Source organism: Rhododendron vialii, chromosome 7a (assembly GCF_030253575.1).
Source record: "Rhododendron vialii isolate Sample 1 chromosome 7a, ASM3025357v1".
Lineage (NCBI taxonomy): Eukaryota > Viridiplantae > Streptophyta > Magnoliopsida > Ericales > Ericaceae > Rhododendron > Rhododendron vialii.
The window spans coordinates 41446114-41472961 of NC_080563.1; the positions used below are offsets into that span (position 1 = coordinate 41446114).

General features: G+C 38.3%; 3 protein-coding genes across 6 annotated transcripts; 1 reads left to right on the forward strand and 2 right to left on the reverse strand.

Annotated features, from left to right (window-relative positions):
- Positions 1 to 146: 146 nt before the first annotated feature.
- LOC131334513 (uncharacterized) lies at positions 147 to 9359 on the forward strand. Its single transcript, XM_058369554.1, has 12 exons — positions 147 to 547; positions 1530 to 1749; positions 2970 to 3170; positions 3318 to 3388; positions 4133 to 4295; positions 6434 to 7027; positions 7212 to 7592; positions 7697 to 7772; positions 7856 to 7919; positions 8478 to 8613; positions 8768 to 8881; positions 8979 to 9359. The coding sequence occupies exons 1-12, from the start codon at positions 219 to 221 to the stop codon at positions 9042 to 9044; spliced, it is 2415 nt and encodes an 804-aa protein (XP_058225537.1). The 5' UTR covers positions 147 to 218; the 3' UTR covers positions 9045 to 9359.
- Positions 9360 to 10708: 1349 nt separating this feature from the next.
- On the reverse strand, positions 10709 to 17929 carry LOC131334515 (uncharacterized). 4 transcript variants are annotated; one of them, XM_058369555.1, is made up of 15 exons: positions 17600 to 17929; positions 16449 to 16840; positions 15541 to 15661; positions 15168 to 15288; positions 14269 to 14420; positions 13951 to 14022; positions 12944 to 13012; positions 12757 to 12837; positions 12550 to 12669; positions 12387 to 12461; positions 12222 to 12302; positions 11926 to 11999; positions 11792 to 11852; positions 11396 to 11451; positions 10709 to 11078 (listed from the first exon to the last, which is right to left on the reverse strand). In XM_058369555.1, the coding sequence occupies exons 1-15, from the start codon at positions 17759 to 17761 to the stop codon at positions 11003 to 11005; spliced, it is 1713 nt and encodes a 570-aa protein (XP_058225538.1). In that variant the 5' UTR covers positions 17762 to 17929; the 3' UTR covers positions 10709 to 11002. The 4 variants fall into 4 exon arrangements, 3 of the variants coding, with proteins under 3 accessions (XP_058225538.1, XP_058225539.1, XP_058225540.1); XM_058369556.1 differs by lacking the exon at positions 13951 to 14022 and having other exon boundaries at positions 17600 to 17883; XM_058369557.1 differs by lacking the exon at positions 12757 to 12837 and having other exon boundaries at positions 17600 to 17883.
- A 293-nt stretch (positions 17930 to 18222) lies between these two features.
- LOC131334516 (L-ascorbate oxidase homolog) lies at positions 18223 to 25923 on the reverse strand. The gene is made up of 8 exons (XM_058369558.1): positions 25678 to 25923; positions 25353 to 25462; positions 21937 to 22207; positions 20373 to 20475; positions 19872 to 20217; positions 19271 to 19636; positions 18842 to 18920; positions 18223 to 18715 (listed from the first exon to the last, which is right to left on the reverse strand). Exons 1-8 carry the CDS (start codon positions 25810 to 25812, stop codon positions 18503 to 18505), a joined length of 1623 nt encoding a protein of 540 aa, XP_058225541.1. The 5' UTR covers positions 25813 to 25923; the 3' UTR covers positions 18223 to 18502.
- Between the last annotated feature and the right edge of the window lie 925 nt (positions 25924 to 26848).

Genomic DNA, 26848 nt, shown 5'->3' on the forward strand with positions numbered 1-26848 from the left:
TTAGTTGATGTGCGTAAGCAAACCCGGACTTTCATTTGAGAAAAAAATTCTTCCGTTTGAGAAAAAACAGGAGATGTCACAATAGCTCAATTTGAGTTCATGACGACATAATAAGCACAAAATGGCGACACATTTGTCATTAGCCCACGGAGAATCCCTCCTAATTCCGCAGCCCTTGGAAGCCTCCGGGGCCCAGCCCACGCTTTATAGCGGGTACCATGTTCACATCCTCTCGTCACGCCTACTCCATCTTCCTCCCGCGCCGTCCCTCTAATACCCTCTTCGTCTCTTCCGTTCCTTTCTTCCCTCCCTATAAATTAGGCTATATTGATCAATCACCCACCAAGACCAGAATACCATCATCTCGTTTCAAACACACGAACTTTTCTCGCTCACGCTTTCTCTCTCCCCATTCTCTCTCCTCAAACAAAGGAATGGGGTCGCTATCTGCAACAGACGACGTGGCATTGAAGTACCCGGTCGTGCGGAGGGACGACTCCGTCGTCGATGACTATCATGGCGTCTCCGTTTCCGATCCCTATCGATGGTATTAAGTCAAATCCTATAACTCCGTTGTCTTGCGTTTAGCAATAGGAAAAAGTATCCAGTGCCCTCCGGGGCAAAGCTACGCGGTGCCCAGCCCTTCCACCACCACACAATTATGTGGGTCCAAGATCAAGGGCTTGGACCATCATGATTGATTGTGTGGTGGGGAGGTGCCTTGGCACTGCTTGGGGCAATGAATTACTCATCTTGAGAGAATTGAAACCAATATGCTTGTTAAGAAACCCAAGGTTTGGTCAGCTGGTCTTGACCTAAGGCTTGGGTTTGCTCCCTTTTGAGGTTTCAAATTTTGATTTTCATTACCAGCTATTTTTGGGCCCCCTCACCCCTACGCATAAGCATGTGAAACGGTTATGAGAGTGGTTGTGATTATTTAAAGGCGAGCCTAAACTGGCTAGGGATACCATGCATTACCCAAAAAAGACTATGTTAAGAGAAAAATGCAGTTGCCAACATAGATGTAATTTGAATTGGTCGATGCACATAATTCCCACACGGTAGATGTGGAGTCCACACACATCGAATACTATCCATGTCCGTATCATTTTCGAAACTCATAAGAGTTGTAATTTGGAGTTATTGGGAGATTTTTTGGAAACGTTTTCTGTTGAGATAAATTGGACTACTTTGGCCTAATTGTATCCATAAAATTGCGATTGGGCTTCGTTTGGATTTATTTTGTTTTTACTTTATTGTGGTGGATTGGAGACTTTATACCCAGAAACGTCTTCTGTTGAAGTAAATTGGATTTCTTTGCTCAATACAATTCAAGGAAATGTGGTTGATTTGGATTGGACTTCGATTGGATTTATTTTGTTTGGTTTGGGTTGGGTTGGGTTGGAGACTTAATACCCGGAAAAGTTTTTTGTTGAGCTAAATTGGATTACGTTTGCTTAGTTGTATTCAGAAAATTGCTATTGGACTTGAATTGGATTTATCTTAAATGTTTTTCGTGTTTTGGATAGGCTTGAGGATCCTGAGGCGGAGGAGGTTAAGGATTTCGTACAAAAGCAGGTGAAACTGACAGAATCGGTGCTTGAGAAGTGTGAGACGAGGGAAAAGCTTTGCGAGAAGATTACTAAGCTCTTCGATCACCCCCGTTATAATGCACCGTTCAGACGAGGGGACAAGTACTTTTACTTCCATAATACTGGCCTGCAATCCCAAAATATCCTTTATGTGCAGGTTTGTCCAATTGTATGACCATATAATTCAGCACATAATACAGCATTGGCAATAATCTTAAATATGCCTAAAGTCCAAGTTTTGTTTTCTTTCCTTCTTTGAGCTCAGCGTTGATGGGATGGTTCATTTGTCTGCATTAACTACTCTCCAATGACTTATGTCGTTTAGACTAGGTGATGCATATTCGTACTTCCTAAATTGCAATGGTTGCAATCTTACGGTGCCTATATAGAACTGATACTGACACACAACGAGACAAGACATAAATTCTAAAAAATTGGAGGACATGACACTTGAGGGACATGTTTTATGAATTGTTATGCATGCCCTTATGAGAATATATATATTTTTTAAATAAGGCCCTAACAGTAGTTGTAAATATGTAACGTCATATATAAGGCTTTGAACCCTACTTATCATAAGTATTTTGACAAAATGTGATTCCTTATTGACGCGTCTTTATAATCAAAGAACCATCACTGGTCCCACAAAGATTAGAGTTCCTGAGTTTTAATCTAGTTGATCTTTCGTATAACAGCCCGACTTATTTTGCCAATGTCCCGAGAGTTTCCAGAACATTTTCTAGGGAGAATGTCCAAATGTAAAGTGTTGAGAAAAAAATAGGACATATTTGAGTGTCGGCCACGTTTCCGCATACTGTTGGTGTCTGACAAGTATTCGAGACTGGTACGTGACCTCCAATGAATTGTCAGTGCTACATAGTACAGTGCAATACTGCATTGGTTGAGGCATCTCAGAGCTTTTCTGTAGATAAGGACATGCAGTTCTTGAATGATAGAGTGGAAGGCCTCCTCATCTTTGGAGTTTGACTAACCAGCTTCTTTTGATTTTTTCGGGGAATATGAGATGAGAAAGGAAGGTTAAGTGAGAGTTTGGTGTTAATTGTAGACCTGGAAGTGACAGAGCATATAATTCCACATTGTTTGGGTATGGAATGAGTGTTAAATTAGTGTGCATGATGAACCTCTCCACCTAATAGCTTAAGCTTTTATATGGGAGATACGTGTATGAGAAGAGCTATCTTTTATGTCATGATCTATTTAGGTTCTCTGAATTTCTATACATACATATTTAGTTCCACCTATTTCAGAGATGTTTAATCAAGCTTATGGTTGATGATATTATATGGGATTCAAAAAAACTGTGAAGTCTTAATTGCTTCTGTTTCTTCCCTTTCGTTTGATGAAATAATCTTTCAGGATAGTTTAAATGGGGAACCAGAGGTTTTACTTGATCCTAATGGACTTAGTGAGGATGGAACAGTTTCATTGAACACTTTTGCTGTTAGCGAAGATGCTAAGTACTTGGCATATGGGCTTAGTTCAAGTGGAAGTGACTGGGTCACTATTAAAGTCACGAGGGTTGATAATAAAAGTGTGGAGCCTGATACCCTGTCATGGGTGAGTTTTACAACTTTCATTAACTTTTCAATACCAATGAGAAAGACCATTGACAGCACTAAGGTGGGGTATGGATTACTTGTTTGTGTACGTACATGTATCTGATCTGGCATACGTCCGTGTTTGTTTTCATCTACTCTTTTGCAGGTTAAGTTTTCAGGTGTTAGCTGGACCCATGATGGCAAAGGGTTTTTTTATAGCCGCTACCCAGCTCCCAAGTAAGTAAATCAACAGCCGTGGTTTGTAAGATTTGCTGAGAAGTCCCATTGATTTAATTCTGCAATTAAGATTGAAGAAGGTCTTGAGTAGATAAGTCTGGAATGTGGCCCCCTTTTTTTTGTGATTAAATTTGACATGCTTTTGTTGAAAGTGGTAGCTTTATGCAGAGGATACTACACGACTACCTTATTTTATAATTTTAAGGAAGCTGTCAAAGTCTGTGTTTAACAGTGCCCACTGTGTTGTCTGATTTGCATGAGTTTTAATCAGGATACTTCTATGAACTGGTTTGTCCATTTTCACCTTTACTTGATGCATTCTGGCCTGAGCAAAAATGTGGGAAAAGAGGGACATAGAGTAACATTGGGGATTATGAATAAAAAAATGCCAATGATTAAACTAATTTTTGTATTTCAGGGAGGGAACAATTGATGCTCGCGCAGACCAAAGCTAGCCCAGTAATTAAACTTTCATTTGTAGAGTAGATAAACCTGACCAGTATTTTTCCTTGTTTCAGCATCAATTTCAATGATGATAACTTTATGTGATTATAACTTTTGTGACTATTTACTGTCAAGTTTCAGAAATGTTTGGTTACAATGATTTTGTGAATGGTTTTCTTTGTCGTAAAGCATTAGTCCCTGCAATTCTTCTTGAGGGAAAATTCAGTTCACAATGATGAAGCATCAGGAACATGTCCTGAATCATGGTAATGATGTTGTGTACTGTTTTCGCTTTTGTAGGGATGGGGAAAATGTAGATGCTGGTACCGAGACCAATGTTAACTTAAATCAGGAGGTGTACTATCATTTCTTGGGTACCAATCAATCTGAAGATATTTTATGTTGGAGAGATCCTGATAATCCAAAGTACGCACATGGAGCTTCAGTTACAGATGATGGGAAGGTAACAAGCTTTGTTTCTGTATTTTGTTGCAGTTTGTGCATTTATGTGGGGAGCACTTCAGATTTGCTGGAGTGTCTTAATTCTTTCTAGATGAATTTTGGTTTGCTTTTGTCCTGTTATAGTGTGAACATGTTAAACGTCATAATTGAGTGGTTGGCTTGCTACATGTCATTTAGCCTTGTGAACATTTAAGTCTGGACTGACCCTTTCTGAAAATTGTATTTAAGTAATTTACCGTGTTTGATATTTTCCGGATTTAATTTTGGAAAATGATTTTTTTGATAAAATTATCAATATGACAGGACATATGCAGACATCCTCTCAAGGGAATCTGTATTCTGCATCATTGGAGATTTTTTTTTTTTGAAAGGCGCATCATTGGATATTGAATTACTAACTTTGTAATAGCCCAGAATTAGAAAAAAAGAACGAAGATCTGACTGTGCAATTGGGGTATGGTAACAAATATCTGATAGCCTTACCATCTTCTTATAAGATGGACATGGGTATTCGGTGGGGACTTCAAGAGTTCGAAGGGAAATTTTTTCACAGTTGCAAATTTCAAGGCTGTTCTTTAATAAAGCTAGGGGAATGAAGGTAGCACCATTCTTAAATCCTTGAGTAGTGACAAGTGTCATGCAATATTGTTTTGGGCGTCTCCTCACATGTTTGGGTTTTACGAAACCTTTTGGATGGAAAGGAGACTCTCTACTCCCAAGGATTATGGTCCCGGCTCTCATCATCAATGGACTTGAATTGCAATGAGCATTTTAATGAAAGTGTGCTGTTCAAGGTCTCACCTGCAAAGAATAGGTGAGATTGATTTAAACCCTACTCCCCAATGCCTTGCATTATAAGTTTAGTTTGTCATTTAAGTTAGGATTGAGCTAGAAGTTTGCTTACTGTTGTCATGAGACTATGTTCATTGCAAGTATCATTTTCCTATTTTCTTCAGACCCTTTGAACATGGGAGGGAATTGTAGACGGGTTAGGGTAGTTGTGGCTCTGCTTGAAGTCATTTTGCTAGAATTGGGTCTTTTTTTATCCTACAGTCAATAGTCAATTTTAGTGTATGGAATAAAAACGGAGGTGGGAATCCATAAAGTTATATAGATCTTCCTATCTCAAGAAAGAACTTTAAACTGTTCTTTTGGTGGGTTTTTGGTGCTGTGCGTCTGAGAGCCACAGCTTGCCAATAAGTTGTTTTTTATTTTCGCATGTCATGAGGATATGCCATGGTGGTTGAGTTACTTTGGAAATCCTTGGAGGAGCGCTACTTTTCGTTTGTCTATCTTCACCTGATGAGTTTACAGGCCCTATTTAAGAAATGATGAGGGGCGGATGTGGCTTCACAGTTATGCATCTTCCTAAGTTGATTGTATATGCTCTGGATTTTCTTTGGTCCTACATTTTCTATTATCACCTGGTGATTCTCTACGAGTAGATCATAGGAAACTTGTTGCCAGAGAAAGCCATACATTGACAGCTCATAGAAATGGTTTGGGGGGAGTAACAAGCATGAACCTGGGAAGCATTTACTCTTACAATTGTTTTCTTGGAACCACAAATGAATGTTTAGATGCCTGGATGTTGGGGTACAAAAAAGGAGAGTGATGACACAAATTTTTGCTGACATATGGTACGGGCGATGCTCCTACAAGCATGCACAGGTTAAAATTGTAAGGGAAGGAGGGATCCACTGTAAGGGAAGGAGGTTAGTCCCATTGGTATTGCAATTTTTGCCACAGGTTAAAATTGTATAAATGACGTTATGTGGAAATTGATTGTGTTAAAGTATTCTATGATGGAAATTAGTGATCTTCATTTATGGAAATTGGGATGCTTCCCATGGTAGAAATGCATTTGTCTTTTAATTGTAGCACCTAATACGCGAACATCAGTTTCATGAGGTCTGGTTGTATTTGTCATTATGTTCAAGCATCTATGAAGGTTTGTAAGATTGTAGCGGATATTTTCACTAGATTGAGTTTTTTTTTTTTTGGTTAATGGTAATTTATTTATATGCCTATTTTGAATTTAAAAGCTTGGATTTCAGCTGGCTTCCTGAAAACTTCTTATTTGCAACCGAATCTACGTTTGGATGATGACAATCACTTATGATATTACCCTTTGTGCAGTATCTTCTTTTGACCATTGCGGAGAGTTGTGAACCAGTTAATAAAGTTTATTACTGTGACATGTCGGCACTTAGTAATGGGCTTGAAGGTCACAGGGGGAGAAAGGATCTGCTTCCCTTTGTTAAGCTTATTGACAATTTTGATGCAGAGTATGATGTTATAGCAAATGACGATACTCTCTTTACCTTTCGGACTAACAAGGATGCTCCCAAATATAAGTTGGTCCGGGTAGATCTCAAGGAACCAAGTACTTGGAGGGAGATCCTTCAAGAAGCCGAAAAGGATGTGCTTGAATCAGCTGTTGCCGTGAATGATAATCAAGTTCTAGTGAGTTACTTGAGCGATGTGAAGTATGTTCTGCAGTTGAGAGACTTGAAAACGGGCGCCCTTATACAGAATTTGCCTATGGACATTGGCACAGTTTCTGAGATTTCTGCTAGGCGCAAAGATAGTATAGCTTTTATTGGGTTTACTAGCTTCCTTTCCCCTGGTATTATATATCAGTGCAACTTGGACACCGGTGTTCCGGATATGAAGATTTTCAGAGAAATTGTTGTTCCTGGATTTGATCGTACAGCTTTCAATGTGAATCAGGTAAGCACTTCATATACAGTTTGTGGGAGGAAAAATCTCAGTTGTGTTTTTAATATCCTTTTTCTTTATCTCTTTGGGCACCCGACCACCTGGGGACTGGAGTTGTTTTTTCTGTTCTTAATGTTTCTTGCATTTTATAAGACATTTTGCTGTCCCTTTGATCAAGATTGCTTTCCATTGCCAGGTTTTCGTACCTAGTAAGGATGGAACCCAGATACCCATGTTCATAGTGGCCAGAAAGGATATTCTTCTGGATGGATCACATCCTTGTTTGTTATATGCATATGGTGGATTTAACATTAGTATTACACCCTCTTTCAGTGTCAGCCGTATTGTGCTTGCAAAACATTTAGATACTATATTCTGCATAGCAAACATTCGTGGTGGTGGAGAGTATGGAGAAGAATGGCATAAAGCTGGTTCCCTAGCGAAAAAGCAGAATTGTTTTGATGACTTCATTTCTGCTGCTGAATTCCTTGTATCAGCTGGTTATACTCAATCCAGAAAATTGTGTATTGAAGGTGGAAGCAACGGTGGCCTTCTTATTGGGGCTTGTATTAATCAGGTAAAAAATGGTGTTGGTTCATTCTTGATGGCATTTTTGGATGAGTTATATTCACCTTACTATTTCTTGTCTATTCTCTAATTTGCTAAATTTTGTGGTGACAGAGACCTGATCTGTTTGGCTGTGCTCTTGCTCATGTTGGTGTCATGGACATGCTTAGGTTTCACAAGTTTACCATAGGTCAGCCTGCAATCTGAGGGTTCACTTGGTTGAATCACACTTTGTATTATCGATTTATCTATTGATTAGGTTTGTTTGTTTAGGTCATGCATGGACTTCTGACTTTGGATGCTCAGAGAAGGAGGAAGAGTTCCACTGGTTGATCAAGTGAGTGACTTTGTCTTCATTGAACTATTTGCTTGCACCTTTTTATTTCAGCATGGAAACGTAATCCGGAGCAACTTAGAAACTTGTGTTACTGTTCACCTTCCAGTCACTGGTTTTCATGTTTCCACTTTTAATAGTTTCCTTCCACCCAATATGATTGGGATGTGTTGACAAGATTTCAAGTTGGACCGATTCAGTTCCACTTCTATAGTTGGAGAATTCAAAGTAGTATTGGAACTGGAATTTATTTCCTTATAATTAGCTAATAAAAGGGTATTCTGACATTACTGTGGTTGAGATTCCCCCCTTGATTTTACGACCACAGATTAACCTCTCAGGTGGTGCTCCTTGCTGCCATGATAGTAATGGAGAATCCTAGGAATGGATCAGGCTTGTTTGTCTGTCCAATATGCAATAGTTTTTGTTTGATTTTGTGCAGTGTGCTTTCTACAACATTGTCTTTTGGCTTTCTGTCATGTGAACTTCGAGCAGGATGGTAGTTGTGTAGCTATGGTTTCAACTTTTGACACTTTTTCACCGTTGCTATATTCTCCACAGGTACTCGCCACTACACAATGTTAGGAGACCATGGGAACAATCTCCTGATCAGTCTTCTCAGTACCCATCTACCATGCTACTTACAGCTGATCATGACGATCGGGTTGTACCATTACACTCATTAAAGCTATTAGCGGTGCGTCTTTAACTGTAGTGATATCTTATCAATTGGTACTTTTGTTGCTATCTTTTCGTGCTTCCTGCAACTGGTTCATAGGTATAATGCTTCTCTTTTCTGGCATGTTATTCCATTTTGCCAATTTTGTTAGTAGTTTCTTTTTATGTTTCAGACTATGCAATATGTCTTGTGCACAAGCTTGGATAAAAGCCCTCAAACAAACCCAATTATTGGCCGCATTGAATGTAAGGCTGGGCATGGAGCTGGACGCCCCACTCAAAAACTGGTGAGAAATGATATTTGTGTGAATATATCTTTAATAACTTAGGTTGTACGGGTGTATTAGTATTGTTTTTCAAAATGTGGCCTTTCTTTCACTGCAGATTGATGAAGCTGCAGACCGCTATGCCTTCATGGCTAAGATGTTGGGTGCATCTTGGAGTGATTAGGTGATGGCGGTATAAATATCATTCTGCATGATTTTATTTGATAAAGACCCATAGAATATCCGGTGGTTAAGATTTATTTTCGTAAGTTTGTTGGAAGAAATAAAATAAAAATCCTTGAATACGATTATGGGCAAACAAACCAGGCATTTAGTGTTAGTCTTTCCAAATATAGTGTTTTGTTTTTGTTTGTTTGTTTTTATTTTATTTTACAATTTGATGGGTTTTGTTCTTTCCTCGTGGGATGGTTGTAAACTTGTAATTATGAATGTTTAGCAACCCTAATCGCTGGTAGTATACATTTGCATTAAATTATAATGTTTGGTGCCATGTAATTATGTTTAACATGCCAATTGTACCGTCAGATCTCTAGTCTAGCTTCCGAAATTTTAGAATTCATATTATATTCTATGTTTTAAGAGAAAGCAATAGCCCAACAGCCATTCGACGATCTAGCTATAGTACAACCGATTGGTGAGAAATGATCCTTGTGATGGTCCTCTCGTGATGATCCTTGTATGACTCGTGATAAATATGAAACCCATCATGATTGTATTTAACAATTGGAGTCATTTATTTTGTTGATTACGATATGTAAATTATCTATGCAAAAACTCAAATTGATCTAACATCAATATGCATTTATTTGATTGAAGTATATTTGTTTTTAGAGCAATAAATGGTTAGACTGCAACTATCCTCTTAAAACAAATGTGTTCAATATTCAGACATATATATCCATCAGAAAAGCTACGTGCACAGCAGCTGTGCACAGATTCCGTTTTCTCCCGCCTCGGATAGTACAAAGATAATCGGAGGCCTAAATTCTGAAGTGATTTTGGGTGTTTTGTTAACGCCTCTAACGATATCGAATGAAGCTCATTTTTTACAGAGATCTTAAACAACATATTTTGAATAACATGAGCGGCTCCGATCATCTTTGCGTAACCCGAGGCGGGAGAAAAGGGCCGCTGTGCACAGCTACTGTGCACAGCCTGCTGTGCACAGCTACTGTGCACAGCCTGCTGTGCTATATCCATTGGTCTTAAGAAAATATTTTTTTATTCACTATTAAACCAGATACAGAAAATTTATAAGTATTGCTATTTTTTCCAATAGATGACGAATACATGTATATTTACAAAGTGAACAGTTAGGATTCTCAAATGATACCACGTTGAGTTTCATTTTGAGTCAGGGTTGTCGCATGAGAAAATCTTGATTCGTGAATTAATTGATATAGGCTCTCTCTTGTATACGATTCTGTTGATTTTGTAATATAAGCCCTATCCTGTACAGCAGAATGTAAACTGGAAAAAAAAGGAACAAATTTAGATTTGTGTGGGCTCTGGTCGATCAAGTTAGATGATTCTTCTTGAGTTTATAAGTTGATGAACTCTGGCCTATTCAAGCTTGGAATTGCTCACACACTATTGGACTAATGATACAGATTCATTTGACTGCGAATGCTATCGCACAAGGTTGAAAGGGAGTCCTTAGTCCAAATCAAAAACTGTCGAACAACTAATCGTCACCAATATGAAAGATTGTACATAAACATAGTCCTAAAAAATGTCCAAAAAAACCAACACATAATCCTAAGTAAGATAAACAGTTTCCGTACTAAATGTCTGGCCACATAGCAACAGCAAAACCAAGTCATCAAGTGGATTTATACGATGTTTGTTATTGTATCTAAAAAATTGCAAATGTGTGAGCTTTGGATTTAGAAGTACAACGTTCTGTAAGGCAAATGAAATCCTCCTCTGGGGCTTTAGAGTCGAATTAAATGAGAAATACGAAAGGGAAGAGAAAAACCTATGTTGGATAACAGTATTGAGAAGTGACAATGTGACATATATTCTAAAGTAGAGGAAATTGACGTCCAAGACTATAACTGGCATGCTTGGATTTTTGAACATCATGTCAAAGGTAAGGCATAATCAATAGCCTCATTCGGTTTAGAAGCAATCCATTTTCACATCAGTGACATCAAGTTGCAGTATCTCTGCTCTGCATCCAAGAATTGAACCAATGCTGCAAAAGAACATAACGACATTAATAAGAGTTGTGGCTCGCTTGATTTCCCCATACTGAACCAAGGTCTGGGACTTTGTTATTTGTTATCAGAAATCTTTGTGTAATAGTTCGTTTATGATAAAAAAAAAAGAGAAGAAATCTTTGTGTAATGCAACAAAACAAAGATGCCAAAAGTCACAAACATTTCCTTTTGCATTCCTAAATGTCATGTCACTAGGACGTGAAAAAGTATTGCGTAGGACCATATAAAGGACCATAGAAGCAGCTCTTTGCTCGCTGCAACTAATGGGATGCAAAAGAAAACTATTTCATACCTGGGATGGGTGCGTCCAAGATCCCCGTGAACAAATTCCTTGACGTATGTCCCAGCCTATGTTTCAAATACAATCATCACATTTCCATCTTCCATAACGAAAAAAACACATAAATTCCCGATACAGAGTAGTTCACAACGCGGTCAAACCCCTTTCTTGCCCTTTAGGTCATTTACTTAAAAAAATCCCATTTTCATATCACATATCGTCATGTTGAACAGTTTCTTGTCAGTTATTTCGTGGTGTCTTAGTCTCACTCTAAAACAACTTCAATGTAATCCAAATAAACTCTTATCAGGACTGCAATGAAAAATTTGTCATACTATTGAACTGGTTGATAGCAAAAGAAAAGATAATATATGCTGCAAAGCACATATAGAAAACTTGTTGAAGAACCTGGGTGCATAAATGTAGGAGAAAATATTGAGAACTTCCAGCAATCTTCTCAACTTTCATCCTGATATCAGAAAAGAAATCTGAGCTGGGATTCATAGTGAAACATTATGTGACTTCATTGTAATTTCTCATACCAATGTATAATCTTTTCACGCTCCAAAGGACTTCGGCGATGAAGTACCCTAATCGGCGTTCTCTGCAAAATCGGCTGGACGAACAAAAGAACCAAACAATTGTGTTAGATCACCAATTGTCCTCAAAAGCTTAACCTGTCAAGAAAATCTCAAGCTAATAGTCCCCCTCATATACAGGTTTTTTTTTTTTTTTTCCTAGTGGAGAAACAAACAAACTGGCTTCAAAAGGTGCACACACAGCTGCATAACAGAGTGCACAATGGCAGAGACAAACGAAGAAGGCAATACCAACTCACCATGTCCATAACTGAAGATACAGTCTTCAAGTCATCATCCTCAAGTGAGCGTGAAATCCAAACAAGGGCAGCATACTGCTTCTGCACTAAATAGACAAGACAAAAATGGGCCATTTTAGGTCTATTACAACCATTGTAGTATATGACCAAAAAGTGAAAGTTGACCTGCTTCTCAGCTTCTCCTTCACGCATTAGGCTCCACCCCTGGCTACCCACCACCTTGACATTTTTAACTTTCACCTGGTCATACAAAGTAGTTTGTACAGCTTAAACCTAGTTACTCAAATTTAGGAAAGAAAAACACATACACACTTGTGATTAAGCTCACCAGATTATTTTCCATGCTATTTATTTTCCTTTCAATTTCTTTAATCAACATTTCCGACGGAACACGCCGTGCATTTTGTACCTCGATCAAAAAAGGACGACCTGATCCCAACATGCGGACCTGGAAAGAGGAGTTTAAATAATCAGAGAAGCATTCATCCAATTAATCAACATATTGAGGAAAGGGTGGAAAGCAGATTCTTATTACATCAATGTCCTCTCTACCAGCAGCATGAAACTTGTAATTGTCACCCTGACATATAGGAAGGATGTTGCTACCGATTATCTCCTGTAGAATTAAGCACTTTATACTGTTAGCTTGGTCAATAATTGTTCCACAGTAAGTGACCCTCATGTTGAATGACCACTACTGTAGCTGAAGGACAAGGTATTACCTCAACAGATGCTTCTCCCATCCTTTCATCATCAATAATCCATCTAGTCTGGCTCACATTTCGTGAATACTGCAGTAGAGAAAGCAATGCCATGATTCGCAAGTTGCCTGAAGATATATCTATGTATCCACACATACTCTATGAAGTTAGCACAAACCACCAGAGATATTTGCTGTACATTTGGGCATACACCTGTATACCTTCAGTCAAAAGTGATTCTATTAAGATAGCTTCAAATGCATTTTGTTTCGTATCAATTTAAAAGCCCCTGAAAAGAAAAGAAAAAAGACACGAGGAAGAAGATAACTTGCAAGATCAACTTTGTTCACACTCAAGGCGCCACCTCACTTTCTTTAACTTTCTGTTACTCAGACTGACAGGTTAACATGGGGACCAGGGAAAGGGACTCAAGTACAAGGAATATGCAGAAAAGGCTCCGAAATTAATATCAGGTCTCATTTGAGATGCTGGCTCATCAAGGCCAAACTCTTTTAGCCTATATTGAGAAGGCTGAATGAGAAATAGAACTTCTGCATCAGACTGAAGGTCATAGACGGTCGCCTTCAAACATAAGGTGCACACATCAAGCTCCAGCAGCATGAGTTTCAGGCCATTTCCAGAAGCGAAGTTTCCTCACATCCCTCAGCAATTAATGTTTCAGTTGCTTAAGGAACACTTATAGGGTTCCGAAAGCCCCTAAATGCAACATCAGCAAATAGAGTAAAAAAACATGCCTTAAAATTTGGCGGTGTATCGAACCACCCACTTCCTTCCCTCTATCAAAATTAGGAGAATAATTCTACATCTTTTAAAATTAACGGCATTTTTCTTAGAATTACTGTTACTCTTAAGACTATGAAGCATGGCCTACTGTCGTCATTCTTTCCTAATAGATCATATGGACAGAGAGTACAGCACAAACCAATTTAAAAGGTATGCTAAATCCTGCAGATCAATGTACTCATGCAATATATTACAAGAACAGGTCTGAGAGGCAGTCAACTTACCTTCAGGTATCTCCCACCAATATACACAGGAGTCCTATAGCATAGGAATGTCAAGGAGCAAGGTTGACTGACCTAAAAAATAGAAGCCCACACCAAAGGAAACACAAAGTCATTTCAGATTGACAACTTCAACCCCTTGATAAACTTCTTTTTCAGGACTCTCTTTTTTTGTTTTGAAAACGCAGGACTCAGGTTATTATTTTAATGTTTGAGATTGTAACGCAGCAAATAGGAGTACAAAAAGGCCGATTCTAAAAGTTCATGAAACAAGGGTGTCCTAAGTCAAAACATTCAACTTAAGAATCGTAGGGCATTAACCTTTTCCACCTCGAATTGAGAAAGATCAGGAGAGTCATTGTTGTCCAACACATTACATAAACTTGTACTAACATATTCTTCACTGGTCACAAAATTAGAGTACTCCCTGCCAGCAATCTCATTACCACCCCTGGTGTCCATGTCATCAGCACCTGTTCCAGTATTTTCAATTCAGTTGAGCATCTTTTCTTAGATCAATTCAGTTGAACGTTTAAGAAAGAGTACAAAAATATGGTGGAGCAACTGCTAGGAAGCCACGGATTAGTGGTACACTTTATATGCTACACACCTGCTAGACTGATATGAAAAGATGTCAGATATTTGAACTCTTCTTCCAGAGTGTGATCTTGCTGTTTACTACCAATAGCATTCACAATATGAATGTTACCCAAGCAGTTTTCCAAAAAGAACTAAATTCCACATGTGAGAAATATTGCAAACTTTAGGTCGGTGCTACCCCAATTTAGAAGTCTGGTGTGATAGCGTGCTTAGAGGGACAGACAGAGACTAAAAAAGCCATTACAAGACCTACACCTACAGAATAATAATTTATTAATGGTATGGTATAACCGCTATTTGATTTTGTTCACATGAGATTTCTAAAGCAGGACCAGAACACAAGGATGCCAAGCTCTGCCATGCAATGTATACTAACAAAACAAGAGTGAGGGCTTCTAGGTCTCCCATTCATTAATTAGTATATCACCATCATGAATTACCCTGAAACACCTACTTGAAAATCAAACACTTTTAACTTCTCCAGGGCCACTCAGATAATCTGATCTCCAAAGCTGGTTCTTCAAGTATCTATGTCCTCAAGTTCATAACATAGAGCTAAACAAACATAAACAATTAAGATGACAAGATGGCAGTCTATGCAGCTGATATAAAACACTAACCTGTTTTAATTCTCTTGTTGCCTTCTTTCTTCTCCACGTGCTTTTGAACTTTTATTGCCACTTCAGAGTGGGTATATGTCAAACGTATGCGTAAAGGGCTGGTTAAATTATATTTAGTATCCTGCAAAACATCAAATTATCACAATGAATAATCAACTGGAGCTAAGAGATTTCATACGTTCCGAGCAATTCTCAAATACAGTTCCGAGAATTATGTGTAGTCCCCATTACTTCACCTATTAAATCTTCAACCATATTCACTGGCCACCACAAATTTAAATAAGATGTTTTTCCACTGCTATTTTCAGCACTTAAACGCCACGAAAGCTGAATACGGAAGATCAAATAAATAGCCAAGGGAAACTCAAATTACCAACAATGTTTCAAGAGGATTGGTGATAGACAATTTCAAGAAATCTTTTGCAGAGAGGCGGTCAGCACGAAACTTTTCTTGAAACCAAAGTTCAGAATCGTACTTCCTTTTCATATATAGCCTGAAAGAAACAAAAATAAAATTAACATTTACCCAGTTGCACTCTCTCAAATGTTACAGTGATGAAAAAAGAAAATCCTTAAAGAAGGCAACAGAAAACCAAGAGCACAACATGCAAAATTACAAAGATCTAATTATTCCTTACACGACTAACCGTAATGCATAACCATAGAAAGAGATGTTGAGATGTAGCAAGATAAATCAAAATTAAAGCTAGCTAAGGAAAACTGTCTTAAAAATTCCCCCTGTTTGCCCGGAAGTTCAAAGGGACTTGCAGAATTTTTTATGCCAAAGGGAGTGGAAGGACATCTTATACTAGAAAATGGTTAAACCACACTTGGCATCCGCGCACTTCATCTCTAAATACACTTTAACCCTAGTAGCACTTCGAACTATCAACTATGAGAGCTGATCCTGAAGTTTTTCCCAGTCAATTTCCAATGATAGGCCTGTAAAGATTGACCAGACAGAAACTGCCCGTTAAACTATCATGTTACTCAAAATTTGGTCTACCTAGTCAAATATTACCTGAAAGAAGCTTGAGGAACTAAACTGCCGTTAGTTCATGACTTCATGTTACCAAATGACTTAAAGCTGACATTAGGACACATTACCAAATGAGGTAATATCGCATCTACAAGGGTAAGGTAATAGCAATCATAGTGAGATAGGTAAACTGCATGGTTGACAAGTTAATAGTAGAGAACTGAAAATGTACAAAATGATGTATGATCCGAGAATTCAATCATTTAGTGAACAAAATAAAATAACACTTACAAAAAACTTACCAGACTGCTTGTTCATTTTCCACGACACTAGATGGAATCGAGACCTCAAGAGAAAAGTTATCAATCTGATGCCTCTTCTGTTTTACCAATTCGGTGATAAATACAGCAAAGTCATAGGGACAAGCCCTTTTCACAAGCATCTCTCTGTTGTCCCGGTAAACAAACTGCAAAATACCCAAACAAATTTTACAGAGCTTTGGCTCCACCTCTGATCCTTCAGAAGACTGTTGACTACATGGATTTTCCTTTGATCCGTGATCCTTATGCTCCATCTGTCTCTCTAAACCCATTAGCTTTTCAACAGTGGCAGACAAGGCCGACGTCAAAAGCATGGCGCAAGAATGAACAATTTCAGAAGCACCAAAAAGTCGAAAGATGCACCTGATGCATACCTGCATCAGACATTCAGAGTCTCTCTAAATCACTACCACCAATAAAAGTGAAAGGAATATCCAAAATATTTCAAGCTCGAGATGTCAACAACAACCAACCGATATCGTTACCATTGTATTCTTGAACTCTGCACATTTCTCCAGTTAATCAAGACGAATGTATCACACAAGAATTATCATCGTCATTGGTTCAAAACTCAAAATTTCCCTTTTTCAACTCCTAGAACTCTCAAATACCAAGAAAAAAATTAATCAATTTATTGAGAACAGTCTCCATGACAGTTGCAAGTATGCCTTCTAAATAATTCCTAAGATCTCTTCTGCCATAAGTTTGGCAAAAGCATCAACTAAAATCATATTTAGCCGCATTCCCATAAATAACCACCCAAAGTTTAGTATTGTAGTCCTCCAAAATTAAACTTTTTTACTTTGCATTTGGTCTCCACTTTACCAAATTCCTCCATCCGCCACTACTTGCAAGTTGCAACCAAAAGAAAAAGAAAATAACAAGTAACAAGCAAAAAGGATAAGAATAAGGATCGATCATTTCTGTCCTAAGGAGGAATAAACAAGTACAAACCTAAGTCTTTGGTTAGATGATCATTAGTACAATTATGAAAAAGGGACAAAATTCGAGTGGACTGCGAACAATTTATAGTGATGCACGGGAAACTTAGCCAGTGAATTAGAAGAAGAATTGAATACGATTCACTGGAAGGGGAAAAAAAAAACCCTAATGGTATTTGAGGATGAACGAACCCCGATGGACAACAAGTCCTTCACCGCGTGCGGCGGCAATGAACGGACGGCGTCGCTGACGAGCTCCGACTCGTCAACGGCGGAGGAGATAACGTACGCCTCCCCTTGGCCGTTGATAGCCTGCGCAGCAGCAGCAGCAGCAGCTTCGGTCTCGTTCGCCATCTCGACTCTGAGATCCTTTGGCGGCAAGGGGTGGGAAGATGCTCAGGCTATTGTTGTGCTAAGTGTTAACGATGTTCTCGCGGGATCGTGGCCGTTGATCTTGGCGGTAAGCTTTTGGTCATTTTCAGCATTTTCAATCTGAAAATTTATTGCATCACGTTGTTGTTCGTTTTGAATCTCAAAAATCTATGCACACAATTTTTAATAAATTTTTTTTCTCTCTTTACACTTGTCACTCTAAAAAAACTCTTCCAAAATCCGAACCGAATCTCGCTTGTATGTTATGCATTGACTGTGCACTCATTACGGATCTCACTGTTCATATTATAGATGTTTAATGAAGTTAATTTTTACAAAGAACATGGTACATTTTACAAGATACATTTTGGTTATTGTTGTGAGCTTGAAGTGAGCCCACTTCGGCTCAAAATTGGACTATACTGGAGAATACAAAACTAGAATTTACTCGGAGAACCAATTCGTTTGATAGTGGGTAAACTTCAAAATTATAACAAGAATACAACCTTCAATTGGAGGTAAAACGAAAGAATATAGATGACCTAGAGTTAAGGTCATTGATATACTCAAGTCTCTACAGATCCATGTTCCTCGTATGGTATCAGTGCTAATGTAGCACCTAAGAATAACATCAAAACAATCCGCAAAAGGAAAAATCTGGTCTCATTCCACCTCTTAGGGACAAGCTTGATCTCCGGAGCTAATCTTGGAAATTTAACGTCCTCATAGAGGCCGTTTGCTCCTCCCACTGGCCCTGCCACAGAGCAATGCATTCTTCGGAATAGGGTATTCGTCCCTAAGTGAAGTTGATGTCGTATAAACACGAAGGTAGAACTGCTGCCCTAGGTACTGTCGCGCCCAGAACTCTGATCTTACATTCCACATTCCAACATTATCTAGCGGTATGTAAATGGCAGTCCATGATTGTGGGTATACCTGCATGCATTATTTCCAAGTGTGAGAAATGACTGTTCTCTTGGACCAATTCGAATGGAAAGTATATGCACTTGGACTTCATTTAAAACGACCAAATTCAATAATTGAACTTATTTAATGTCTTACCTGAACAGTGCATCGTGCAATTGCGTCTCGGAGATTGTACTCATTCCTACTAGCCGGTGACCATGACCCTCCATCCATCCTGCATTTTGTTGATTTCAAGATTCTGTTAATGTGTGTACCATTCTAAAACTTCTGCAGAAGATATGAGAAGGTATACAAAATCTCACACATCAACCGCTGTGTTCAATATCAAAACTGAGTCTGTCTTGAGGGGATGAAGAAAGTAAAATAAGCCATTATTGAAGACTAAATAAGTCAAGTAGTTGAGGTAGGTCAAGAAATCCAAACCGAATCAGTTTTTTCAAAGATAATTTTGGCAGGGAAAACTTTCGTCACAGATTCAAAAAAAGTAAACATGAAAATGGAGTTTCGCACTCATATTTATTGAGTACTAGTATATGATTACGATTCTGTAGATTTAGTGCTTACCCTACTACAAAGAAAGAGTAACCATCAATGTGCCAGCTCTGCACAATGTCCTCATTGTTTTCAAATACTATTTCAATGAAGGCCCTGTAGTCGGTGTTCATAACTGCTGTGTCAAGGTAAATCCCTCCACCAGTAGGGTTATCCGATATGCTTCCAATGCGATAAACTCCATCGATCTTGAAGTAGTCAGCTAGCTTTAGGGGTGTGTCGGCGGGCACAAAGGATACACTATTCACGGCATATCTTTGCTTGCCATTGACCTGGCCAGCAGAATTGGCTAACCTTATTGTCCTTGTGGTGTTTATGAGACCATAGTGGTATGAGCCTTGAGGGTTGGGCCTTGGTCCACTTGCTGTAAGATTAGTCCTACAAGTGCACAATATTATGGTCAACACTTGGTAGATATTCCCTCTATGGTAATTTATAAAGCTTCTTAAGATCTTCACCAGATTTAAAGTGTCCAAAGTTGTGAAAATTTGAAGGTTCAACAACGATTTCAGTTTGTCGAGAGCCCCTTCAAACATCAACCCATGTTTCAAAATTTCTCTCTCTGTTGGAGTGCTCTAACGGGCTATTGCTATGATGAGTTGACAAGAAGTACCTGATAGAACGAGCCTGGTTTAGGGACCAGTCGATTTGGGTGGTAGGTCCACCTGGGGGTGGGCCAGAGACTGAGCCAGCAGAGTTGCTATAGTGAAGAACGGCAGTTGTGGTGAGGACTTGAGTTGTAAAACGTGTAGAAGCAACAATGTAGTAGTCTTGAGCGGGCTGATCGGCCTTGACCAAGACTGAGTAGGACTGACCGGGATGAACATCTAATGAAGAGTAGATAGTTTGAACCGTGTGTGTTCCCTCCACCTCCACCAATGTCATAGTGTGGCCCTGAATACGGAAGTTGAGCGAATTTTGCAACCCGACATTTGATATTCTTAGCCTGTAGGTTTTTCCTGTCATCAGTAGAATACTTTTTAAGGCATAATACAATAAAACAAGCAAAAATTAAAAAAATTAAATTAAAACAAATTTCCCTATGTGTCATCAATCAACCCTATAAAACAAAACCTTTTCCTGCCTCAGTGGAAAGGGAGAAGAACTAAAATACCTTGTTCCACAGTGAAAGAAACGCCATTAGGCCCCCGACCATTAATAAGGACTCCATCAGGAAAAGGTAGCTTGTTGCCTCCATCTAAAATTGCCTTCAAATCCTATACCGAAAACACATTTTCCATCAGCATGCAAATGAAGATAGTCCTCAGGACAAAGGATAACTTTTACCTAAGCAATGGAAATGTCCTCGCAAAAGAATAAAAATCCTACTAGACAGTTACCTAGTTTCCCCACTCCAGAGATTATTTTTGAGTCGATATTTCAGTTTGTATTACCTAGTTTCCCCACTCCAGAGATTATTTTTGCGTCGATATTTCAGTTTGTATTCAGGTTTTTCCTTCTCTTCTCCTCCGTATTTTTGTTTCTGTTTTGAATCACAATTTAATACAACGTGCAATACGGGACACATAACTGGCTCATACAAGTATGGTCCGAAACAAACCATATGGACAGAAATACGGATAACCCACCTATCAAATATATATGTGATCAAAACTGTACCGCGGTTTTCATGCTAAATTGCCAAAACATGACTACAAAAAACAAGGGGTATTTGGCTTGACATGACATGTGAAAACTATAGGACACAATGAGCTGTCCATTGGGGTCAAGTTACCCAGGCTGTCCCAAAATCCGAATAAGAACGACTGCCAAAAGTCACTGAAATAACTGAGGGGCCGACCACTTTGAAAAGACCACCTACTTCCAATCCAGCTCACATTCAATGGAAAAGCATTAACTTGAAAGTTGAATCAAAAGATGGGAAGGAGTATCTGTTGCGGCAACTTATGATTTTTACTCTGGAATCCCACTTATTTGATTAGATGAGTGTCAGTGAGACTTTAGTCACATAATCCTTCAAAATGGCATTCGCTTCCGCTCTCAATTCTCGCTTTGCGCTCGCACTCACTAATTTTAGTTGTTTGGGAAGTTCTTGAAAGACACTTTCACACTCGCGGTCGGTGCTGGCGCTTCTGCACCCGCTTGCATTATGTGACTTAGATTAAAACATCTATTTAAAATAATTAAATAAAATTTGACGCCTTGTTGAAATATTTACTGTTTGTTGAACATTCATAGAATTAGATGCGTGACATCGTTAGTCCGACCACTATGAATTTGATGGCATTGTATATTAACTATTTCACGATTAATCTTATCAAACAAACAGGCCGTTAAAGTTCTAAACAACTTGTTCATATTTCTTACAAGAAAAAAATGTGTAAAAGGTGGAAATTTTGATTTACAAGTATTTATCTTTTGAGAGAGATGTTTGGTAATGAGTGATGTTTTTTGGTATGGGAGGGTGTCCCAAGCACACACCTTGAACCATTTTTTCCACAGCTCTTCCAATAAGGCAATAATCGTTTCCTACACTTAAGCGCGTAGGCATGGGGTGATGTAACCTAAAAAATTACTGACAAAGAGAATTATACGGTAGAAATAGTGAAATACACCGGTCTTGGCCTTTACCACCCTGCCAACTCCAACTTATTTTACCGTAAATCAGTTGTAACAAATACCAAAGCAAAAAGGTACCAAGGGAGAAAATGAAGTACCGTGTGATTAGATTTGTACCAATCGCCAATTAGGACAGTAAAATCACCAGCAGGGTTATCGAAGGGGACAGGGATTAAAGGCCTACTTAGGATCCTGATACCACCAAAACCTCCAGCAGCCTTGTGAAATGCAAGAGAAGGAAAGTAGTAATAGCTTCCGATTTGATCCTTCATTTGGAGTATGTATGTGAAGTTCTGCCCTGGAGGTATGGGACATGTCGTTCCATAAACTCCATCCTCGTAAGAGTTTCTCCTTTGCTGAATCCCATTCCTGTATTTCCAAATTCATAATGATTAGAGATAAGGCAATGTGATTATACGTCGTTTCCGTTTTCATATTCAGTAACTATGATAATAATTGACCATTTTAGGAATGCTGCCCAGATTCAATAAAACCTAGTTGAGTTTTGATTCCCAATTTTGGAGGTCATTTCCATAATCCCCATAAATCTGGCTTAGCAAACTGGAAAGCCTATAAGAATGAAGATGCAACAACGTAAGCCACATGTATTAGTAGGCTCATTTGGAAGAGAGTCAATGGGTGCAACCATTTACATTTTTAGTTTATTTTGTTCTTCTAATAGTCCCAGGGCGCATATTTGAAAAAAGCTGTGAGTTCGGGACAAGATGGAGCTCTGTACGTACTCAGCATCATCTCATTGTCTAGCAGAGACGAGTTGATCAAATTACAGCATTACAGCAGGCATGAAAACTCTAACTCGCATAAAGAACAAGGCAACTGCGTCGAGAAAATTGAGGGACTGTCGTGAGGAGTAGAGCCTCATCCCAGGGATGATTTGGGTAAGAAAATCCATTTCACAAGAAATCCACTCATTATTCGGAAAGAAATATCATTTGTTGCACAATTAAAGGCGAACAACACAAGCTAAGAAAAGGGTGGGAAAGTGAACTGATGATGATAGCCCAATGTGGTGCTTGTCATTGTTGTCACTTGTCAATGCAATAAGAAAGTTGATTCTCCGTGTGAAATGCTTCCTAATGTTATCCAAAGACTCTGTTCAGAGATGTCTATCATTCTTTCCCAACCCTGTTTGAATTGTTTTTCACTCAATGTTCCATTTGTTTCTGGAAAACCTTTTTTAGAAAATATTTCTTACAATTTTACGAAACATTGAGTGAAAAACAGATGGTCTGTAAGTTATCATCATTTAGTTTCTAGTTATTGTTATAAATTTCTTTATCTGTTACATACCCTAGTCGAGATCAATTAAGAAATTATATTTAGAAAAGCTTACTAAAGAAGGAAAAGAATTTAAAATTCCGGAAAAATAGATACTAATGGCGAACCAAACGAGTTGTGTGTGTACATTAAATCAAAATTAGGAAGTAGCATCATACTTCTATTTTTCTGCATGAGCGATCGCTTCGACCGCACCGTTTCTGACCTTAGCAAAAAAGAATCCACTGATTCAATGGCTCCCAAGGAGAATTCAAATCTTCCGTATCTGAAAATTTGTTTATCAATATTTCAATTTCATTTTTAGCTATTAAATTACGTGAAATTTTTTATGTTTTACAAAATTCTTAGTTCAATTGCAAAAGCAAAGTACTTTTAGGCAATGCCTATTCCGACGCCCCATGCCTATTTGGACCGTCACATAACCAATGCCGAAAGCAAGACATGATTCTTCCACACAGTGATAGTGATAATACTCTTCAAAACTCTTGTCTTGTCACCTCTACTTGTCTTGCCCTATATAAAACTTTTACCCTCAAAATATTTTTTATTTTACATGCTTTGTAAGTTAGAGAACTTAAAATAAGTCGTTGATGTATTTGGTTTAGCTTTTAATAAGCTAAGTTAAAATTTCAGACTGTTCGTTAAATAAGTAGTAGTAGAATAGCTTATAATCAAATAATGTCTAGGTTAACCTTAATTATTATGTAAAAACACTCTTGAATAAATGTTTTTCTGTAAAATGTATTTTTATATCTTCAAATAAGCCCAAAAAAAAAAAAAAAAGAGAGTTACAAATCGAAACTTAAGATAATCTCATTTTTTTAAAGCTAAATAAGTGATTATTCATAACTGAAGCCAACACCATTCATTTTACGCAAACTAGCTAAGTAAGTTGAATTATTGTACTCGTAAATGGGACCATAATCTCTCGGCAAAATGACACCATTACTACGAAAAGATGGCCAACAGATGCCATCTCGCAGGAAGCCGCAAAACTCGGATGCAGCATTTTTGGAGAAAATATTCCGTGATCCCGGACCAACTAATTAATTATCAAATTTTAAAAACTATAGGTCCATTGCCTAACCAATATACCCATAAATGGGAATATACCTTGATTGATTTAGGGAAATAATATTGACACTTTAAAAATTGATGCAGGCATTCCAAAATCAGTGCAACTCCAAAGCCAATTTCCTTTGTTTTTTGAAGTGTCTGTATCAATTTTTTGAATGCCAATATCTTTTCCCTTGATTTTTAATGCTTGGACCTTTCTAGATGTTGGTAGTCTTTACCAGCGGCTCATAAAGACTCTCCATTATTAACATTTACCCACACATACTATGTGTTGGAAAGTGAGCCTATAAATTACATGATTACAACAGCATATGCCCGAAGGGGTTGTTGCAGTGGTTAATTGGCTTGTCTCAGCGGGGCTTACGATCCCAAGGTCGCAGGGTCGATTTCCCTCAACAACGATTTGTCTTGGGGCCACCACACCTCACGCAAACGCGTTGGAAGACTGTGAAGGGCTAGAGAGATTAGTCTGGTTCATCGGAACACTCTTCATTTAAAAAAAAAAAACAACATATACTAGATCCAATTAAAGCCATGCATATATGATAGGGTTTTTCAAAGTACGTTTATTAGTTTATTTGCTTAAAACACCGTACCACACTCAAACAAAGCACATAAATAGTTAACGGTGAAAAAAGAAACGTGGGATATTACAGAGCATAAAAGTATTAAAAGACATTAGTTTAAGCATGTACGTAGTAGTAATCACGGTGGCACCAGTATTCATTTCAGGGCCCTAATGCTAGAGCTAATCTATTGGTTTGCCCGTGAACTTGCAACCCTATGCCAGGCTATGCGTTATCTCAGCCTTCAGTCACAAAATTCTATGAAATGATATTTGCTTCCGCTCTCAATCACAACATTGTGTTTGTGCTCTCAATCTTCGCTCTTGTATATTTAATATAATAAAATGTGTTTTAAAGAAGATATTTTTCACACTCGCACCCGCTTTCGTTTGTGCACATGAATTATATGAATGAGAATTCTTATTTCTTAGCACTACTTTTCAAAAAAGAAGAAGAAAAAGAAAAAGAGAATTCTCAGCACTACACACGCCACATGCATGTCAAATGACATCGATACCAGAGATTGAAAGAGAAAGAGCATGTGTTGTTTGTTCTTATCAGCGATTACTTACCAGGAGAGGAGGAAAGGCTCATCCAAGCTGTTGAAGACGTTGATGATGATGTTGTCGTTGGTAACCGAGTATATATCAGGCCCAGGGAATTGCCCATTGATCAGGATACCCTGCATCCAAACACCAGAACCATCAATCCAATCCTTTCATCCGTTCCAAACCACTCAAAGATCAATTCCCATGTATTTTCGAACTGTTTTTGGATCAAATTTTCAAAATAATTTTCCAAACGTTGTTTCTAAAATCACAACCTCTCACGGCTCTCTTGAGAAGTTTTATGAAACAGAACCAAACGGAGAATTAATTAATGGCATATTATACGAACCCGTTGGCGGACGCCTAAGGGATAGATGTCGCCGTAAGTGACGTTCCAGTTGAAGAACCTGTACGGGTCGTCGGCTCCGACGATGGAGAGAAACGAAACAGCTAGACATACAACTGCCGCCAAATTCAGCGGCATTTTTAGAGAGAGAGAGAATGTTTCCGCGTGTAGCGATAAGAGTGCAGCAGGGGAAGGATTTTATTGACAAGGGGTGGGAAGGAGGGAAGAAGAGAGTGACTGATGATGATATGATTAATTGACAATCGAGGGGACATGGGATATTTAAAGGGTGGCAGAGACTACACTGTAGATACAGCTATACACAAATTTCATATTACATTTTGCTGTAATCCTTGAAAATGAATGCACTTTTTCTTTTAATTTTTACATTGCGCTCGCACTCTCAATTTTCGCTCTCATGAATTTTAGTAGGTTTAGATAGATATGATTCAAAAAAAATTCACGCTCTTGCTCGTGCACGTATATGCAAATTATGTGATTTAGATCACTGCCTTGTCACAGCAAAACTAGAGTAACTAAAATCCTTTGTTAAAACCTTTTTAAATTTTGGGTAAGGAATTGATTTTTATTGAAATGTGATAAAGCGCAAGAGCCATGAATAAAAGAATTGATGCAGGCCAAGGGATCGAGGGTTGAATTTAGAGCCTGCCTGCCTTTTTTCACGGGTTGAAATTGGGCAATAGTCATGTGAAATAAATGTCGCATTTTGTAAGGACGAAATATACTACTTCTGATTAGTAACTAATTCGTCTGAATTCCCTATAAATAGGCCCGAGAAAACTAACACGCAGGTTGTCTCTTCGACTCTTTCTCGTCTAGAAAATTAGTACTCCACTATAACAAAAGAGTGGGTTAAATTGGAAGTGGAGGGACCAACACATAAATTGGTTGATTTATTAATCTCCCTCATATAAAGGAGAGGTGCTGAATTCGAGCGTTTATGGAGAAAGTGTACAACTCCAATTAAAATTACTACTCCCTTCGTCCCTAAAAGTTAAGTTTGACACTTTTGAGAGTTTTAACTTTTAAGGAAGAAATATTATTATATTGTGCAAAAATTAAGTGTTCAATCTTATCCTTTTAATGTACTTTGAATAGTACTTGAAAATTTGAATTTGAAATTTTGTGCTCAAAAGAAAAGGGTAACATGGAA

What these genes read in the sequence shown, in the direction of transcription:
- LOC131334513 (XM_058369554.1), top strand. Translation starts at nt 219, where the DNA reads ATGTTCACATCCTCTCGTCACGCCTACTCCATCTTCCTCCCGCGCCGT. An exon ending in AAAATATCCTTTATGTGCAG is followed by an intron (nt 1,750 to 2,969) that starts GTTTGTCCAATT and finishes ATAATCTTTCAG; the next exon opens with GATAGTTTAAATGGGGAACC. An exon ending in AGCCTGATACCCTGTCATGG is followed by an intron (nt 3,171 to 3,317) that starts GTGAGTTTTACA and finishes ACTCTTTTGCAG; the next exon opens with GTTAAGTTTTCAGGTGTTAG.
- LOC131334516 (XM_058369558.1), bottom strand. Translation starts at nt 25,812, where the DNA reads ATGCCGCTGAATTTGGCGGCAGTTGTATGTCTAGCTGTTTCGTTTCTC. An exon ending in GGTACAAATCTAATCACACG is followed by an intron (nt 20,476 to 21,936) that starts GTACTTCATTTT and finishes TTTTCGGTATAG; the next exon opens with GATTTGAAGGCAATTTTAGA. An exon ending in AACCAGGCTCGTTCTATCAG is followed by an intron (nt 19,637 to 19,871) that starts GTACTTCTTGTC and finishes GTGCACTTGTAG; the next exon opens with GACTAATCTTACAGCAAGTG.
- LOC131334515 (XM_058369555.1), bottom strand. Translation starts at nt 17,761, where the DNA reads ATGGCGAACGAGACCGAAGCTGCTGCTGCTGCTGCTGCGCAGGCTATC. An exon ending in AGGACTTGTTGTCCATCGGG is followed by an intron (nt 16,841 to 17,599) that starts GTTCGTTCATCC and finishes TGTCTGATGCAG; the next exon opens with GTATGCATCAGGTGCATCTT. An exon ending in TGGGAGAAGCATCTGTTGAG is followed by an intron (nt 12,838 to 12,943) that starts GTAATACCTTGT and finishes TTAATTCTACAG; the next exon opens with GAGATAATCGGTAGCAACAT.